Source organism: Paroedura picta, chromosome 1, assembly GCF_049243985.1.
Source record: "Paroedura picta isolate Pp20150507F chromosome 1, Ppicta_v3.0, whole genome shotgun sequence".
In the NCBI taxonomy this organism is placed as follows: Eukaryota; Metazoa; Chordata; class Lepidosauria; order Squamata; family Gekkonidae; genus Paroedura; species Paroedura picta.
This window is the reverse complement of record NC_135369.1, coordinates 175,726,968-175,744,569: the sequence shown is the minus strand read 5'-3', so window position 1 is coordinate 175,744,569 and position 17,602 is coordinate 175,726,968. Positions and strand designations below refer to the sequence as shown.

General features: G+C 48.0%; 1 protein-coding gene across 2 annotated transcripts in view; it reads left to right on the top strand.

Annotated features, from left to right (window-relative positions):
* Positions 1-1,848, top strand: part of FGF18 (fibroblast growth factor 18) — a 145,551-nt gene extending 143,703 nt beyond the window's left edge. For both annotated transcript variants that reach the window (XM_077312868.1, XM_077312858.1), the window contains one exon: positions 545-1,848. In XM_077312868.1, the coding sequence (XP_077168983.1) occupies positions 545-811 (267 nt within the window). In that variant the 3' untranslated portion in view covers positions 812-1,848. The remainder of the gene's footprint in view (positions 1-544) is intronic.
* Positions 1,849-17,602: the final 15,754 nt, after the last annotated feature.

The window sequence follows — 17,602 nt, the reverse complement described above, 5'->3', positions numbered from 1 at the left end:
TTGTGCTACCTCACATGCAGCCAGTTCGCTGACCTTGGGCTCGCCACATCACTGATAAAGCTGTTCTGACCAAGTAGTAATATCAGGGCTCTCTCAGCCTCACCTCCCTCACAGGGTGTCTGTTGTGGGGAGAGGAAAGGGAAGGCAACTGTAAGCTACTTTGAGACTCCTTCGGGTAGAGAAAAGCGGCATATAAGAACCAACTCTTCTTCTTCTTCAGTAATATCAGGGCTCTCTCAGCCTCACCTCCCTCACAGGGTGTCTGTTGTGGGGAGAGAAAGGGAAGGCGAATGTAAGCCACTTTGAGACTCCTTCGGGAGAGAACAGTGGCATATAAGAACCCACGCCTCCTCCTCCTCTCCTCCTCCTCCTCCTCCTCTCCTCCTCCTCCTCCTCCTCCTCTCCTCCTCCTCCTCCTTTGTATTATTTTCAGTGGTAGGGGAATTATCTTAGGGTAGGAAAGGAGATGATGAATGCCAGTAACAGAGAACTATCAAATGTGCCACGACTTACTGATTGATTGACTTCCCTGTTTCTTTTGCAGCCAGACGGAGCCAGCAAGGAGTGTGTCTTCATAGAGAAAGTCCTTGAGAACAATTATACTGCGCTGATGTCAGCAAAGTACTCAGGCTGGTACGTTGGCTTCACCAAGAAAGGGAGGCCTCGGAAAGGGCCCAAGACACGAGAGAACCAGCAAGACGTCCATTTTATGAAAAGATACCCAAAGGGTCAAGTGGAATTACAGAAACCTTTCAAGTATACCACAGTGACCAAGAGGACTAAGAGGATACGTCCCACCAACCTCAGTTAAAAGACAGACAAAAGACAGCGTCGTGCGATTAAACTACAAAAGATAAGACTGTACCAGAGAAATATTTTTACACTAAAAAAAAAAAGGGAAAATCTCTATTTTTGTACATTGTGTTTAATTTTTTTTTAAAGACTGGGTTGAAAAAAAATAATGCTGGGGAAGCTGTAAAGGATTTATTGTGACTTGAAGAAGAAATGAATGGCTCTATTTAAATTGACATTTTTTTTTTTGGCTGTGGATTAACCTACAGGTGCTTCTTATTTCTCTTTTGGAACGGACAAAGCCAATCCCCAGAGGGGAGGAGGAAAAAAAGATATATCATCTTTGACCACGAAAAACCAATCGTAAACCAAAGGAAAAACACACACCAAAGTTCTTTCTCCCAAAGTCCCCCTGACCTAGGGTTGCCCCCCTCCCGGTGACGCCTGGAGATCCCCCGGAATGACAACGAATCCCCAGGCCGGAGATCAGTTCCCCTGGAGAAAAATGGCTGCTTTGGAGGGTGGACTCTTGTGGCATTGTCGCCTGCTGAGGTCCCGCCCACTCCACAACCCCGCCCTCCCCAGGCTCCACCCCCTAGAATCTCCGGGTATTTCCAAACCAGGAGCTGTCAACCCTACTCTTGACCCCCTTTGGATAATTCTCTGGTGTTGCAGTGGTCTGTTTGGATTGTCCGCTGCAAGCCCGACCGAGACGAGATGGTGCACGAATCAGTCATTGGGCTTCCGTGGAGAGCTCAATACCTCAGTCCTTTGTAACCTTTCCGACGACGACGACGACGGCAACGACGACATAAGGTGTCACGGCTCTGTGATCCTGCATTGTGCTCAGTTCTGGAGAATGCTGCTACCTTCGAGTGACTTAAGTAAAAAAAAGAAAAGAAAATAAACCTAATACACCAATGATAAGGGAATATTTTAAAACCAGCTCTATTATATATAAATATATATTATATATTATATATATTAGCTATTTATTTCACCTCTCTGTATATTGCAGTTCCACGAACCAAGTATTACTGCCTCAACAATTAAAAAAAAAACAACGTTATTTAAAACACACCGTTACATGTATGACTTGCTGTTCGCACGTTCTCCCTTTCTCTGGCTTTGTACTGAACTTGACCGACAAGCTAAAAATTGCTTAAACTCGAGTAAGAATGTCGGTCTCTGGATTAGAAGTGTGTGTGCACATGGAAGCTTCTACCCAAGCTTGGTGTAGTGGTTAAGAGTGCGGGCTTCTAATCTGGTGAGCCGGGTTTGATTCCCCACTCCCCCACATGCAGCCAGCTGGGTGACCTTGGGCTCGCCACAGCACTGGTAAAGCTTTTCTGACCGAGCAGTGATGTCAGGGCTCTCTCAGCATCACCTCCCTCACAGGGTGTCTGTTGTGGGGAGAGGAAAGGGAAGGCGATTGTAAGCAACTTTGAGACTCCTTCGGGTAGAGAAAGGCGGCATACAAGAACCAACTCTTCTTCTTTAGTCATATCAGAGCTCCCTCAGCCTCACCTCACAGGGTGTCTGTTGTGGTGAGAGGAAATGGAAGGTGACTGTAAATCACTTTGAGACTTCTTTGGGTAAGGAAAAGCGGCATATAAGAACCAACTCTTCTTCTTCAAAATAAAGCTTTGTTGGCCACTGGACGCCAGCTTTGCTTGATTGCTTCAGACCAACATGGCTGCCGACCTGAATCGAAGTTCTCTCGTGCTAGATGAGGGGGAGGTCTAAACCAATCAAAAGCCATTTAGAGTATGGTAGAGTCCTCAGACTCTGCTTGTTTTGGTCCCCTCATTTTGGGAGATCAGCCAGTATCGATAGTGAGGGCCATTCCGCACCAGGATCAATGTAGCAAATTGGTTGCGGAACGAAAAAACGCCATTTTAAATAGTGTAATACGTCGTTATGCATACCTGCCTTTGTAGTGGAATCCAGTTGCGTTTCTATTGTTTCCCACAGGCTTCTGGTCTCAGCAAAAATCGCTAGCCAGGAAGCGATATTGCCGAGCTTTGTCCCGCCCCTGGCCATCAAGCAGCCAATGGGCGGCTGTTATCATGCTCCCCAAAAGCCCTTTTCCCTTTAATGAATGTTAAAAACACACACACACACACATGTTGCAACGAATCTGCGTTGATTCGTTGCAACGGAGAGACCCATTTAGCTAGCAGGTGGTGTTTGAGTTGCCACGCTCCCCCCGAGTGAACCCCCCCCTGCACGGGCGTGATTTTCGGCCGAAAATAGAGTGAAAAATAAAGGGAAAATAAACCAGCAAACGGGGCTGTGTGTTGCTTGGTGCTTTGTGACTTAAAAAAGCTCGGGAGGGACTGCAGCCAGGGAAGCCTCGCTGGGTAAACAAAGGCTTGCCGGTGCGTTGATCTCCGCTCGCTCCGAGAAAAAAAAAATGGCGATCGCTTCGCCGGAAGATCAGAGGAGAGAGCTAGGGGGAGGGACTTTGCAGAAACCACAACAATGGTAACAGACAGAACTTTCCCGCTAGTGTTGCAGATTGGTTGCAAGAGTGTAGCGCTTTCTGGAGGGTGAATCCACTTTTTGGGATTTCCCTGAAAGCGCTACAACGAAGCGCTTTTTGCGGATCGGTTTCAGGAGTGTTGCAGATTGTCAACGACGTTGTGCATCACAGCAAAACAGTAGCGATTTCAATTTGTAACCATTGTGCTATTTTGAACGAGTGCGGAATGGCCCTGATTCTTGACAGTGATTTTTGTCATATGAATGGAAAATTCCACTCGCCTCTTTTACAGGCCTACTTTTAGAGAAAACGGGTTTTCGTTGCTCCAGGCCTCCCACAGTCTAACACTCGGTTGCTACAAGGACTTTTGACTTGGCACGCACCTGGAGTCCTGTACTTGGAATATTAATCCCAGGCGTTCACAGGCCCAATCTAGACTGAGATTGCAGAGAAGGGGGGAGGGGGAGACAGTACTCTCCCCATTTTGGCAGGGGCAGCTCCCTAGAGCTGCTCAGGGTGATAAAATGGCCCAGAGTCCCCTCTTCCCCGTCTCATCTGGGCTTGCCCTTACCTGGGAATTGCACAGAGCCCCCCAATGAGGTCAGATACGAGGATTCCACCTCAGGTGGATCGGCCCATCCAAGGCCGAGAGACAAAGTGACCTATGGGCACTCTTTGCTCGTCAGAGGTGACTTGATCCCTCCACCTGAACTGCCCCAGAGAACTGAAATAATTGCCAGAGCTTTCTTGTAAGCACTTCTCTTAAGAAAATGTGTTCGGGGGTCACATGACAGTAATTACCATCATCTGAAAATGGTGACCTTTTTTTGTTTTTTGTTTGCTGTGCTTTGGAAAGCCCAATAAAAAGCTCACTGGTGTTCTTCAAGCAGCGGCTAGACGGATTGTTCTCCTGGATGCTTGAGGCTGATCTTGCATTGAGCAAGGGGGTTGGATTAGATGGCCTGTCTGGCCCCTTCCCACTCTATGGTTCGTTGGTTCATTGGAAACACATTGACCTGGAGGTAAACACTTAGCTCCAAGAGGAAACAGGTTTCGGACTGGAGCGGAAGTCCAGCGAAAGTGAGATCTGTATAAATCTCCGATCTGTTACTGTATGTAAGCCATGAAGGGGAGTGCACTGGAAGCAGACCTGTACAGAGGACATGAGCAAAGGGACGCCCTGACTAAGCACTTGCCATTAAAAGTTTATGTTCTTTGTTTCAAAATGCACTCTTAGTCGAAAGCTTTTGAAAATAAGCTTTATTTTCCTTAAAGAAAGAAAAAGGCAGAAAGGATCTGTGCTTGCTCGGAGGAATGAAACACACAGCTTGAGCAGTTCTCTTGATAGAGCGAGATTTCACCTGGGAAGTGTGTTCTCCAAAAGCATTTTCGGCTGGATTGTTTTCGATATTTTTATCCCCTTTCTCAGGATTACCCAGATCACGATGCAGCTTGAGTCTCCCCAAAGCTTCAGCAGTAATCTGTATTGGGAACAGGTTTTTACATGTGGATTGTCCCTACACCACAGGGGTGGTGGCCAGTGTGTGTGTGTGTGTGTGTGTGTGTGTGTGAGTGTTGACAAGTTGCCACTGGCTTACACAAACTCAGAATATCAAGACCCTGCATGGTGTTGTGGATAAAGAACAGAGGATCCCGGGTTCGATTCCCTACTCTTCCATGTGCGGCCAACTGAGTGTCCTTGGGCTAGTCACAGTTCTCCTAGGGCTCTTCTCTAACAGCACTTCTGTTAGAGCCCCACCTACCTCATAGGGTGTCCATTGTGGGGAGAGGAAGGGAAAAGTGTTTGTATGCCTCTTGGGACTCCTTTGGATAGTAGTAAGCAGGGAATAAGAAACAAGCTCTTTTCTTCCTCCTTTAAGACCAACACAAGCATGCACGGTGCCACTGGGCTCAAATTTTGTTCTGCTGCTTCCAACCAATACGGCGATCCACCTGAATCTACTTTCCTGATTAAAACCAACAAATACACTAAGTGTGGAAAATGCCACAACTGAAACTGCCACTGCTATTTGGAGTGAGTTTGTCCTAATTTGGAGCAGTCGATTTGTGCCCAAACATTTCCCGGACTTTTGTCCAGTTCAGCTGTTTGGACCATTTACACATAACAGCTGAGCATGGCAGGTATGTCTGTCAGCTGTTAGGTTTAAATGGCTCACAGCCATTGAACTTGTCCATTTCACACATAGTCTTCCAAGCGGAAGGAAGTGAAAGGGTCTGGTGAAATGGCTGTCACTTACCTGACTGTTAGGCTGAAGTAGCTGCAAGCCATTTCACGTGTCCATTTTGCTAGTTAAATGGCTCAAAGCTATTTAACCTTTCCCAGGGAACACCCCCCCACCCTGAACTGTAATTTTTGGGTTTGTCTCCATCCCTAATGTCTGATATTCACATTTGGGTCAAGTTCAGAATTTGATACAGTTACATCTCCAGAAATTGTCTTAAGAATTGTGGCTAAAACTTATTATCTCAGCCCATAGTCTGAATTTGGGATAACAACCTTGAGGACCACCCATCTTTGACTTCCGGAATAAGCATTTTTCTAGTGTTTAAAAATGCTAAGAGCATATTTTATGTTGTTTTCTTTATTTATGGGATTTGTATACCGCCCCACCCAGCACGCCCATTTCTTCACCATGACAGCACTCCTGTATGTCAGTGGTCCCCAACCCCCAGTCTGGAGACCGGGACCGGTCCGTAGATCAGTCGGTACCGCGCCATGGCTCCTCGTCCTCCTCCCTGGCTGCTTACTCGGGGGCTGCCCTGCCACTCTGCTGCTGGCTCACCTTAGGTGCTCTCCGGTGGCCGCCATGGCTGGGGCTCCCCCTCGGCATGACACTGCGCAGCTGCTGCTGGCAGCGTCCCCCAGTGGGCGGCAGGAAGTCAGGGGCACCAGCAGGAAAGCAAGTGGAGCAGGGGCTCAGGCAGCGGCGACATCCCTCAGCAAAAGACTACCCCCCCCCAGGCCTCAGTAAAATTGTAAAGTGCTGACCGTCCCCGGTGATAAAAAGGTTGGGGACCATTGCTGTACGTTATCATCTCTATGTTGCAAATAGCAAGTTAGGCTGAGAGAGAGCTTCTCGCCCCAGATTTCTCACGACAAAAAGTAAGATTTGGACAGAAGATTTAAGGGAATCTTCAACAGTGTTTTACTTCTGCCCGTCACCATTGAACGTAGAAAACAAATACTCCAAATAAGGTCATGTCAGAAGCAGATCCTTCCCCCCCCAAATCTGGCACAGTTTTCAATGCAAACTTTCCCCATGGAACGCAGCCCTACCGAGCTTAAATGTCCTTCTGCAGCTATGGGCTGAAGCTTTTGAGTTCCAATTATTAAGATCAAGGGCTCAAGAGCATAAATCTGGGGGTCTTGTCATAAAGACGGGGAAATAATTGAATCGCATTAGCTATGTGCTCGCAGCCTCCGTAAGGATCCGTAAATATTTGACCTGCTGCTATGTTTGGCATAGACAAACAAAGAGGGAAGGAACATGTCCTGGATATTACTTTTCCATGGAGTCAGGCGTGCCATGACTGCATCACCAAGGTCACGGTTCCCAGTTTGCCTTCCAGAGCTAACTTACGACTCCTTCCCAAATGATGCTTCGATTCCTGATTTCGACACTCCTCGGCATATCAGAAGTTACATTCGCCTGTGACATCTCTGTATAGGGACCCCTTTGAGAGTCAAACAACCCTTTCAAAGGGGTTGCGGCAGGGCAAGCAGCTTGGCCGGGGTGTGTGTGTGTGTGCCATCCACACAACAGCCTTGCGGGGTAGATCAAGATAGAGCGTTCGTCTGTCTGGAGCAGCGGAAAAGAGCAAGATCAGCATGGTGGGATAAGAGGTAGAACAGAACTGAGAAACCCCAGAATAAAACCAATTTATATACACTCGTGAACCATGGATCTTCACACCATTGGTCGGTTTTGGATAATTTCTGTGAAAGAACACTTGCCTAATTTTATGGTTGATCACCACAACATGAGGAACTGTATTAAAGGGTCGCGGCATTAGGAAAGTTGAGAACCACAGGTATAGCCGGTCACATGTTTCGTGAAGTGTGTTGCGTCTGCTTAAAGGCTGCTCTTCAATCAGCTTGATTATATAAACAATAATATGAGGAAGAAGAGCTGGGTTTTTTTGGTACCCTGCTTTTAATTACGCAAAGGAGTCTCAAAGTGGTTTACAATTTCCAACCTTTCCTCTCCTCACCACAGACAACCTGTGAGGTAGGTGGGGATGAGAGAGCTCTGAGAGAACTGTGACTGGCCCAAGGTCACCCAGCTGGCTGCATGGGGAGGAGAAGTGGGGAATCAAGCCCAGTTCTCCAGATCAGAGTCTGCCACTCTTAAACACTGCACCAAGCAGGCTCTCTATGATGTGGTACAAAGGGGTTTTAATGGAGGAGATGTCGCTGTCAAGAATATTTTTCATCTTGCCTTTTCTTCAAGGAGCACAAAGCAGCCTGGGTAGTTCTTCCCTCCCCATCTTATCCTCATAGCAGCCCTGCGTGGTAGGCTAGGCTGAGAGAGGGACTGATTCAAAACTATCCAGCAAGTTTTATAGCGGGGAGAGATTTGAATCCAGGCCTCCCCACCAACCTTTGACCAACAAAGATTTATTCAAGGCGTGAGCTTTCGAGTGCAAGCACTCTTCCTCAGACTATGAACTTCCATCGTGACAGTGGGAATATAAAGCAAAATTTAATCCTGTTAAATGAGTAAACTGTGTCACAACATTCACATACAACCATATGATAATTCTATGCCAAAAGAACCAATCAGTCCCCTCGAATTCAGTTGTTGTTCACCCAAACAAAGCCTTTCCCTCACAGGAATGTTTCACACTTGGGTGAGGATGGATGGTGCCACAAACAAATGGTAAAGTTAAAGCCGTTAATCACTAACATAGTTTTATTTCTCCTATGTTTGTGTGAACTACAACTGAATTCCAGGGGACTGATTGGCTGTTTTAGCATAGAATTATCATATGGCTGTATTGGGATCTGTGACACAGTTTACTAATTTAACAGAATTAATTTTTGCTTTATATTCCCACTGTCACAATGGAAGTTCATAGTCTGAGGAAGAGTGCTTGCACGCACTCGAAAGCTCATGCCTTGAATAAATCTTTGTTGGTCTTAAAGGTGCTACTGGACTCTGATTTTGTTGTCCTGTGAGGTGGGTGAGGCTGAGAAAGCCCTTATATTCCTGCTCGGTCAGAACAGCTTTATCAGTGCTGTGGCGAGCCCAAGCTCACCCAGCTGGCTGCATGTGGAGGAGCGGGGAATCAAACCCGGCTCGCCAGATTAGAAGCCACCGCTCCCAACCACGACACCAAGAAAACATGGATAAAAAAATCAGGAACCTAAATACAATTGAAACAGTTAAAATTATTCCAAACCCTCATAGACTAAAGATTTTAGCTTAACCTTCCCCCTTCCCCCATTCAGGGGTGGGTTATTCTTAGGAAGGGCCCATTCATATGATGTCATTCAGTGGCCTACTGGCCCCAGCCAAAAGCCTGGCGGAAGGACTCTTGTCTTTCAGGTCCTTCGGAACTGGGAGAATTCCTGTAGGGCTCACAGCTCTTGTGGTGGGTCTCTGATGATGTGATGAAAGTGTTTCTTTTCAACTGCGAGGATTCTGAAGAAGTGAGCGAGGCTCAAAGGAACAATCAATGGTGCTGTTTTTCTTCCTCCTTCTAAATTCTGGCCGGGATCTTCCATATAGTTCCTAATAAAGTCCAGAAATGTCTGTCCTACACTGTCCTACACTGGGTTTCTGGTAGTGGTGGGGATCGGAAGTCCCTATCAAGGCCCACCTGACTTATGGTGACCCCATAGGGCAGTGGTTCTCATCCTGGAGGTTGGGAACCCTTTGGGGGTCGAACGACCCTTTCACAGGGGTCGGGGCAGGGCAAGAAGCTGGGCCGGAGGTGGTGGTGACTGCCATCTACACAACAGCCTTGCGGGGTAGATCGAGATGGAGTGTTCATCTGTCTGGAGCAGCAGAAAAGAGCAAGATCGGCATGGTGGGACAAGAGGCAGAACTGAACTGAGAAACCCCGGGGAAATAACCCAATTTATATACAATCATGACCAATGGATCTTCACGCCATTGGTCAGCTTCGGTTTAATTTCTGTGAAAGAACACTTGCATAATTTAATGGTTGGGAGTCACCACAACATGAGGAACTGTATTAAAGGGTCGCGCCATTAGGAAGGTTGAGAACCATTGCTACAGGCCTTTCCGGACAAGAAACAGAGAGGTGGTTTGTTCATTTATTATATTTATATACTGCCCTTCCTTGTAGCTCAGAGAAGGGTACCATTGCTTGGTTCATTGCTTGAACCAGCCCTGGGCTTTCTTGGCGGTCTTCCCTTCTTAATACTCACCAGGGTTGACCCTGATTCGCTTCTGAGATGCGACAAGATCTAGGCTAGTCTGGGCCATCTAGCCCAGGTTTCTGTTGGGTTTAGAGTTTGGGCTCAATGCCTTTTGAAGTCCTCCGCAACTAAGGGAGGATGCTCAATCCAGCCCAGATGAATTGTTTTGGGTTGGGTTTCCTGAAGGATTTTAGGGTGATAGCTTCAAGACTCCAGTCCTAGGCCTGCTTACTTGGGAGAAAGTCTCACTGAACCCCGTGAGTGGGAGCTTCTGAATCCACTGCACTGAATTCAAGCCGATCTTCTGCATGAGGAGGCTTGATCTGATGACAGATGTTTTATGGGAAGATGCCTTTTGGTTGCCAACCTCCAGGTGGTTGCTGGGGATCTGGGATTACAAATGATCTGCAGACAAGGAAATGGCCATTGTGGAAGGTGGACATGATGCTCCACTGAAGGCCCTCGCCTTCCCAAACCCTGCCCTCTTCAGGCTCCACCCCCCAAAATCTCCAGGCATTCCTCAACCCAGAGATGGCCAGCTGAATTAAGTAGAATTATTATTTACTGTGTGGCGTGTGTAGGGTAGCCAGGATCCAAGGATTATCTGGCCCCCATGCAAGGGACATTCAGAGGTGGTTTGCCTTTTCTCCACCTCTAGGTCATGACCCCTAGTGTTCCACCCAAATCTTTGGAGGCCTCCTGTACAAATTCTCGCCAGGGTCAGCCCTGCTTAAGGTCCAAGATCTGATGGGATCAGGCTTGGTTGAGCTATTAGAATGGCATTAGAATGGGCTCTTAGGGCCGGTGGAATGAAATTCCAGGTATACATGAGAAGCCCTGACCTGGGCAGGCCAGGTTGACCCACTCTCACCCAATCATGGAGGCCCTAATTAGTATTTGGATGGGTGACCACCAAGGAAAAACAGGGTCCCCTCTGCAAAAGCAGACAATAGCAAGCCAGTGCACGTCTGTTGCCTTGAAAACAGGGTGGGCAAAGGTTGTCTACAACTTGACAAGCACAAACCGAACCCCCCCCCCGAACCATGTGCAAGATCAGACCCTCAAGCCTTGAAATCGATGGGACTACCGCCCACCCACCCTATTGTGTCCTCGACCACAAAACAAGGTAGCAGCGGCATTGTTTCCTTGTTAAAAGTCTCCCCCCCCCCCCGCCTTGTGTCTGGCTGCTTGTGAGGTGGTCCCCGCCCGGCCTGGCTGAAAAGGCATTTCTTCCCCCCACGGTGTCAGCCACATTGGGAAGGGGAAGAATTCGAGACGGGCCTGTGCTGCATGGCTGATCAAAAGTGCGCTTGGCTTCTACCACCCAGAATGCAATCTCCAAACGGGCTTCCAATTAGCCTGCTCTGCTCATAACATTTTTCATTCCGGAGAGACTGCAGCGTTTCCAGGCCAGTTTTGGAACGGGACGATTTCTTTTTTCTTGTGCATACCTTTATGTGCTTTCCCTTCCCTTAATCTCTCCCCCCCCCCCACACACACACTCTTCACTCACAGAAGCCAAAAGGTCTCCCAGCCAAAAAGGAAATCAAAACCTTTTGTTGGAGGCTTTCCGCAAAGCGCGGAGGGTGGGGTGAAGGGTTGTAAGTGGGATCTTAATTAGCCATTGTAAATAACTGGGGGATGGCGTGGCCTGCAACCATACCACCTTGGGGTGTGAGGGTGCCGGACCACACAAAAGCTGAGCAACCGGCCTCTGCACCGCAGGGGTGAAAGCCGCTGTTAACAAAAGCAAGGGGTGACTATTCATACGCAACGCACTGCTTCGGATTAACTGTAACTACTGGCGGGGAAAGGCAGGGGAAGGGGCTGCGTAGGGGAGGGGGGAGAGGACGCCTTCAGACGGCTGTGGGAGGGGGGGGATCTCGGCTCGGTTGGATAGTCCAGCCCCGAAGAAAACAATTTGCCAAAAGGGGACAAAGGAAAAGAAGGTTGATCCGAAGCCTAGATAGCTTTTCGTGGCTCCGATTTTGATCCAGTGGCAAGATGGATTGTATAAACATGAGGTCCTCCTAGGATAGGGTTGAGAAGAAGAAGAAGAAGAAGAAGAAGAAGAAGGAGGAGGAGGAGGAGGAGGAGGAGGAGGAGGAGGAGGAGGAGGAGGAGGAGGAGGAGTTAGGTCTTATATGTCACTTTCTACTACCCGAAGTAATCTCAAATCGGTTTATAGTCACCTTCCCTTCCTCTCCCCAGAACAGACACCATGTGAGGTAGGTGAGGCGGAGAGAGCTCTCGACAGGCCTGCTCTGTGAGAACAGAACTATCAGGACTGCGACTAGCCCAAGGTCACCCAGCTGGCTGCATGTGGAGGAGCGGGGGATGAAACCCAGCTCGCCAGAATAGAAGCCGCTGCTCTTCACCATTACACCACGCTGGCTTAACCACGACAACTGATTTGCAATGGAGACGTCCCCTCCCCAAACCGTGCTCTCTCTAAACTCCACCACCAAAGCTCCTGGGATTTCCCAACTCAGAGCTAGCAACCCTCTGGCCCTGATCTCATGTATTTCAATGGATTGACATTTTGATCAAGACTGTTCTCAGGCCAGCCAAAAGAAACCCAATTTGCAGGGTGTGATGTCCTGGTTGGCACAGCAAGAGCATGCTCATAGGATCATAGGAATAAAGACGGTGGTGGGTGCTTCTTGCAACCGTTTCTGGTTCGACTCCAATCCCTGTTGGGAAAAGCGAGGGCCCCCTCTGATCCCCCAAAAGGTTAGGCTGCGGATCATGGGACTGGCATGACTAAAATCCTTGGAGGGGGGCGATATAGAAAGGAGGTGAACTGGGCAAGGTTGAGCAGAACCAACCTGGCAGGATCCAACCCACACACAAGGATTTGGCTCTTCCCATTTATTTATTTCCATGCTCTTCTGACTAAAGTCTTGGGCATTAACAGCAATCGGGAATAAGATCATTACCAGAGACACTTACAGGCAGTGATACAGGTATGACCGGAATACAATAACTGATCTTGGACATCAGCAAACACAACAGCGATGCTAAATATCAGTAGACATGCCAAAACCGACTCAACAATAGAAGAACCCCCAGTTTCTGTTTACGAAAACAGACACAGCCTGTCCTCATCGCAACTAAATAGGGCTCTCCATTCAATTTAACTACATGTTAGAAAAAAATTACGACAGCCATGATAATTGCACAGTCCCTCCCCTCCAGAAGGATTTGCAACTTTTGGTAGGATGGGAGACAAACCATATCCTTTATCAAGGGAGAGAGGAGCATTACCCTGAATTCATAACACTTTGGACAGCCCGATGGCCAATGGAGGAAGGAGTCTATGCGTTCGGCATCACAACCAACACTCATCTCCAGAATCAATCTTTGTTGGTCTTCAAGGTGCCCCTGGATTCTAGATTTGTTCTGCTGCTTCAGCCCAGCACGGTGTCCCCCTTAAATCTACCTGCAGCACCTTTCATCCCTGCATCCCTGCAGTTCTGCCCTGGGAATAGAGCTTAAGCAAGACTACGTATGTGCTGTTCTACATTTCGGGACTGTCAAGCAGTTTAGGTAGGGTGGGGAAGATTTTGAATATGGCAGGCCCAGATAAAAGGGAGAACACACTCTGCAGGCTTCTATTTCGACACTCAACTCATCTAAAGTTGAGTTTGGTGTAGTGGTTAAGAGTGTGGACTTCTAATCTGGCGATCCGGGTTTGATTCCCCGCTCCTCCACATGCAGCCAGCTGGGTGACCTTGGGCTAGTCACAGTCCTGATAGTTCTGTTCTCGCAGAGTCCTGTCAAGAGCTCTCTCCACCTCACCTCCCTCACAGGTGAGAGGAAAGGGAAGGCGATTGTAAGCTGCTTTGAGACTCCTCGGGTAGAACCAACTCTTCTTCTTCTAAAGCATAAAGAACGATCTGGATCTAAACTGCAGGAGGTGCATAAGTCGATGGGGGCGTTTGGCTCTTTTTAGTTTGTAGGCACTAATTGTTTCTCCTTCCTCTTCCTTTGGAGCTGACACAGTAGCACAACAGTTGTTGCATGGGGTGTGCTGTCATGCCCTGGGCTTCAGCAGATGAGCCATAGAGGATGTTGTCCTGATGTGTTTGTACTGCCTTGGATGTGTTTGTACTGCCTTGGCCGGATGTGTTTGTACTGCCTTGGCCCCCATCAAAATGGCTCTTTTGCAGAGACAAAGTGTGAGCTGATTTTTTTCCTGGAGTTCTGCGCGTAAGACAAGAGGGGGAAATCACAGTCGAGGAAAGGTAAAAGGTAAAGGTAAAGGTATCCCCTGTGCAAGCACGAGTCATGTCTGACCCTCGGGGTAACGCCCTCTAGCGTTTTCTTGGCAGACTCAATACAGGGTGGTTTGCAGGTGTGAAAAGGAAGAGAGAGGGGGCTCGTGACCACTTAGGAAATAAAATGGAAACCAGCACAGTCATAAGTTAACTCCTCTCTCTGGGAGGAAAGAAACAAGAAGTCTCAGGATCAGAAACTATTTCAGAGTCCAGTGGCGACTTTAAGACCAACAAAGTTTTATTTGTCAGTCTTCAAGGTGCCCCTGGACTCTAAATTTGTTCTGCTGCTTCAGAGCAACACGGCAACCCACTGGGATCAGAAACCGCATAAGCTCCGGCTGTAATGGAAACCATTTAGGGGTGCCCAGTCCCTCCTGACAACTGGCCGGGGGGTGGAGTTACTGGGAGCAGCAGGGAGGCCCAATTCATGTGCAGTGGCATGCCCACGTCACATGCCCATGTGACCTGGAAGTGATGTCATCACTTCCTGGATGTCAAGGCAATGCTCTAGTGGTTTTCAGGAGGAAAGGCAAACAGAGATGATTTGCCGGTGTCTGCCTCTACAAAGCATCCCAGGTGGTCTCCCCTCCAAGTACAAACCAGGGCCAACCCTGCTTCGCTTCGGAGATCTGATGGCTAAATGCATCTAAAGGAGTCTTACAGTGGTGTTCCTTTGGGTTTAGTCCAGGGTGTCCTCATGGGTGGGACATGAGATCAAAATGAGAGGAAGATTGCAGTGCAGGTGGGACAGGGCAGCTTGAGAGAGTTCCAACTTGTATTTTAGAACAAGGTCCGTTCAACCATGTTCCTAATTTGTAAGCGGTCTGTCCAAACACGATCCTTTTCAAAGGAGCTCCAGTAGTGTAGGGGTTCAAGTGTAGTGGCCGGAATTTGCCTAGGGACCCTGGCCCCAAAGAGGTGAAATTGGTCCTGGCTTGTTGCGGGACCTTAAGCTGTTCCACAGAGTCCGTTGAGATAGAGCTGTTCCACCAGCCCTATGGTGGAAGCCAGAAATTACACCCAAAAGATGCTGGCCTCCAAGAGTTGACCCATAGGCACCACTCCATCTACTCCACAGGGCCCCTGGTTAAGTCCACCGTAACTGCTTATGCAGGAAGAAGTGGTCATAGATCTTTTATAATCGAACAGATTGTATTTTAAGACCGAGATGAGATGTTAAAACGGAAACGTATTTAATTATTGTATCTTAAGCCTGTTGTAAGCTGTCGTGAGCTGGGGAATGGCTGGGCAAAAATCTAAAAATAAGTGCTGGGTCAGGATCGGGGAGACTTGAATCCTCATCTTAAACAACTTCACAGGGTTGTTGTGAAGATAAAAAAAGGAGAGGAGGATGGGGAGAAAGGCAGGGTAGAAAGAAAGAAAGAATCAGGCCCATTCCGCACAGGTTTAATGTAGCAGGAGTGTGGCAAATTGTAATTGCTACTAAAATGCAGTTATGCACAACGTCGTACACAATCTGCCACACTCCTGAAACAGTCCCGCTAGAAGCGCTTCATTGTAGCGCTTCCAAGGAAATCCCAAAAAGTGGATTCACCCTCCGGAAAGCGCTACATTCTTGCAACCAATCTGCAAAACTAGCGAAAAAGTTCTGTGCATTACCATTGTTGCGGTTTCAGCAAAGTCCCTCCCCCTGGCTCTCTCCTCTGATCTTCCAGCGAAGCAATCGCCATTTTTTTTTTTTCTGGAGCGAGCAGAGAGCAATGAACTGGTGAGTCTTCATTCACCCAGTGAGGCTTCTCTGGCTGCAGTCCTTCCGCAGAGCTGCTTTAAGTTACCAAGCACAACACAGCCCTGTTTGCTAATTCCCTTTATTTTCGGCCGAAAATCGTGCCCGTGCACGGGGGGGGGGGATTTCTTTTTCACTTGGGGGAGCGTGGCAACGATGAAACGGCAGCTTACACGCCAGCTGCCAGCTAGATGGGTCTCTACGTTAGGCGGAAGCAAGGAATCAAGGCATATTCGTTGCAACGTGTGTTTTTCTTTTTTTAAAAAACATGTTCTTAAAGGCAAAGGGGCTTTTCCGGAGCATGGTAACAACCGCCCATTGGCTGCTCGTTTGATTGATGGCCAGGGGCGGGACAAAGCACGGCAAATAGCGCTTCCTTTCTAGCGATTTTTGCCGAGACCGGAAGCCTGTGGGAAACGATTGAAATGCAACTGGATTCCACTACAAAGGCAGGTATGCATTACGCCGAATTCCACTATTTAAAATTCCGCTTTCTCTTTCCGAAACCAATTTTCCACATTGATCCTGGTGCGGAATGGGCATCAAAGTAGCGTTAGGCCATTTGCAAAACAGCCCACCTTGTAGAATTCCATTCTTCCTGCCCCCAAATGCCATTGACATGTTATCTTGTTTGCAATACACTCCCTTTTTGTGCCTCAGACAGTTCATTTGATTGCCCTGACGCTGTGCTTGTAATGGGAAATGAACAGGGCTTTGATCCCTCTTGCACCTCCATGGTGGCAGCGTTCAGTGTGGTGGCTGCCTTGGTTAGCTCCTGTGGATGCAAACTCGTAATTACTGGATTGCTTGGATGATGCAGATTCCAAGGTCTCCACCACAGGGAGATCATGCGGTGCTGAAGATCAACGGTACTGATTAATATGTGCTGCTTTTGCTTCTGTGCAGTTGGGGGCTTTCATTAGTCAACAGTGTTCGCCATGTGAGTGTTGGGGAGGCTGCGGAGTTTCATTAGTATAAATATTGATACTGGGTGTGTTTAGTCCACTGGAACTCTAGGGGGAGCTGTAATGCATTTTGTCTATTGATCAGTAGTCACTGAACACATCTCTTGTTCCCCCCCTTCCTCTTTTTGTGCTTCCCCTCTGCCTAAGAGCCTCTTGTGGCGCAGAGTGGTAAGGCAGCAGACATGCAGTCTGAAAGCTCTGCCCATGAGGCTGGGAGTTCAATCCCAGCAGCCAGCTTAAAGTTGACTCAGCCTTCCATCCTTCCGAGATCAGTAAAATGAGTACCCAGCTTGCTGGGGGGGGGGGGGGGGACGGTAATGACTGGGGAAGGGAATGGCAAACTACCCCGTATTGAGTCTTTCATGAAAACGCTAGAGGGTGTCACCCCAAGGGTCAGACATGACCCGGTGCTTGCACAGGGGATACCTTTACCTTTACCTCTGCCTGAAATTAAATTCTCATATCCTGAAGATCTTCCTCTTATTGTGAAAGCCTACAGCTAATGCTTTTCATGTTTCAATACACTTTATGGAAAGCAACCCTACATGTGAGGGATTGGATCATTGCCCCAACTATGTTAACTATCTCAACAATGGTACACAATGAGAATACAAAAAACCAAAACCCCAAAATCCACTATGTATTGTAACGTCCATGCTATACTCATAGATGCAAATAGTATCGATGCAAATTTATATATCAAAGTCCATCTGCAAAATGAATGCAAATGAGTTGAAATATGGAAAGGATTTATTTATATTCATTCATTCATTCATTCATTCATTCATTACCCGCCACTCCTGGACTGGCCGGTGTGTGGTGGGCTGCAAGTAAATGTCCCCACAATAAAACATGAGAACCTTCAACTTTTAAAAGCAACAACAGTGGCAGCAAATCTAATCCCCCTGCCCCCCTCCTACCACC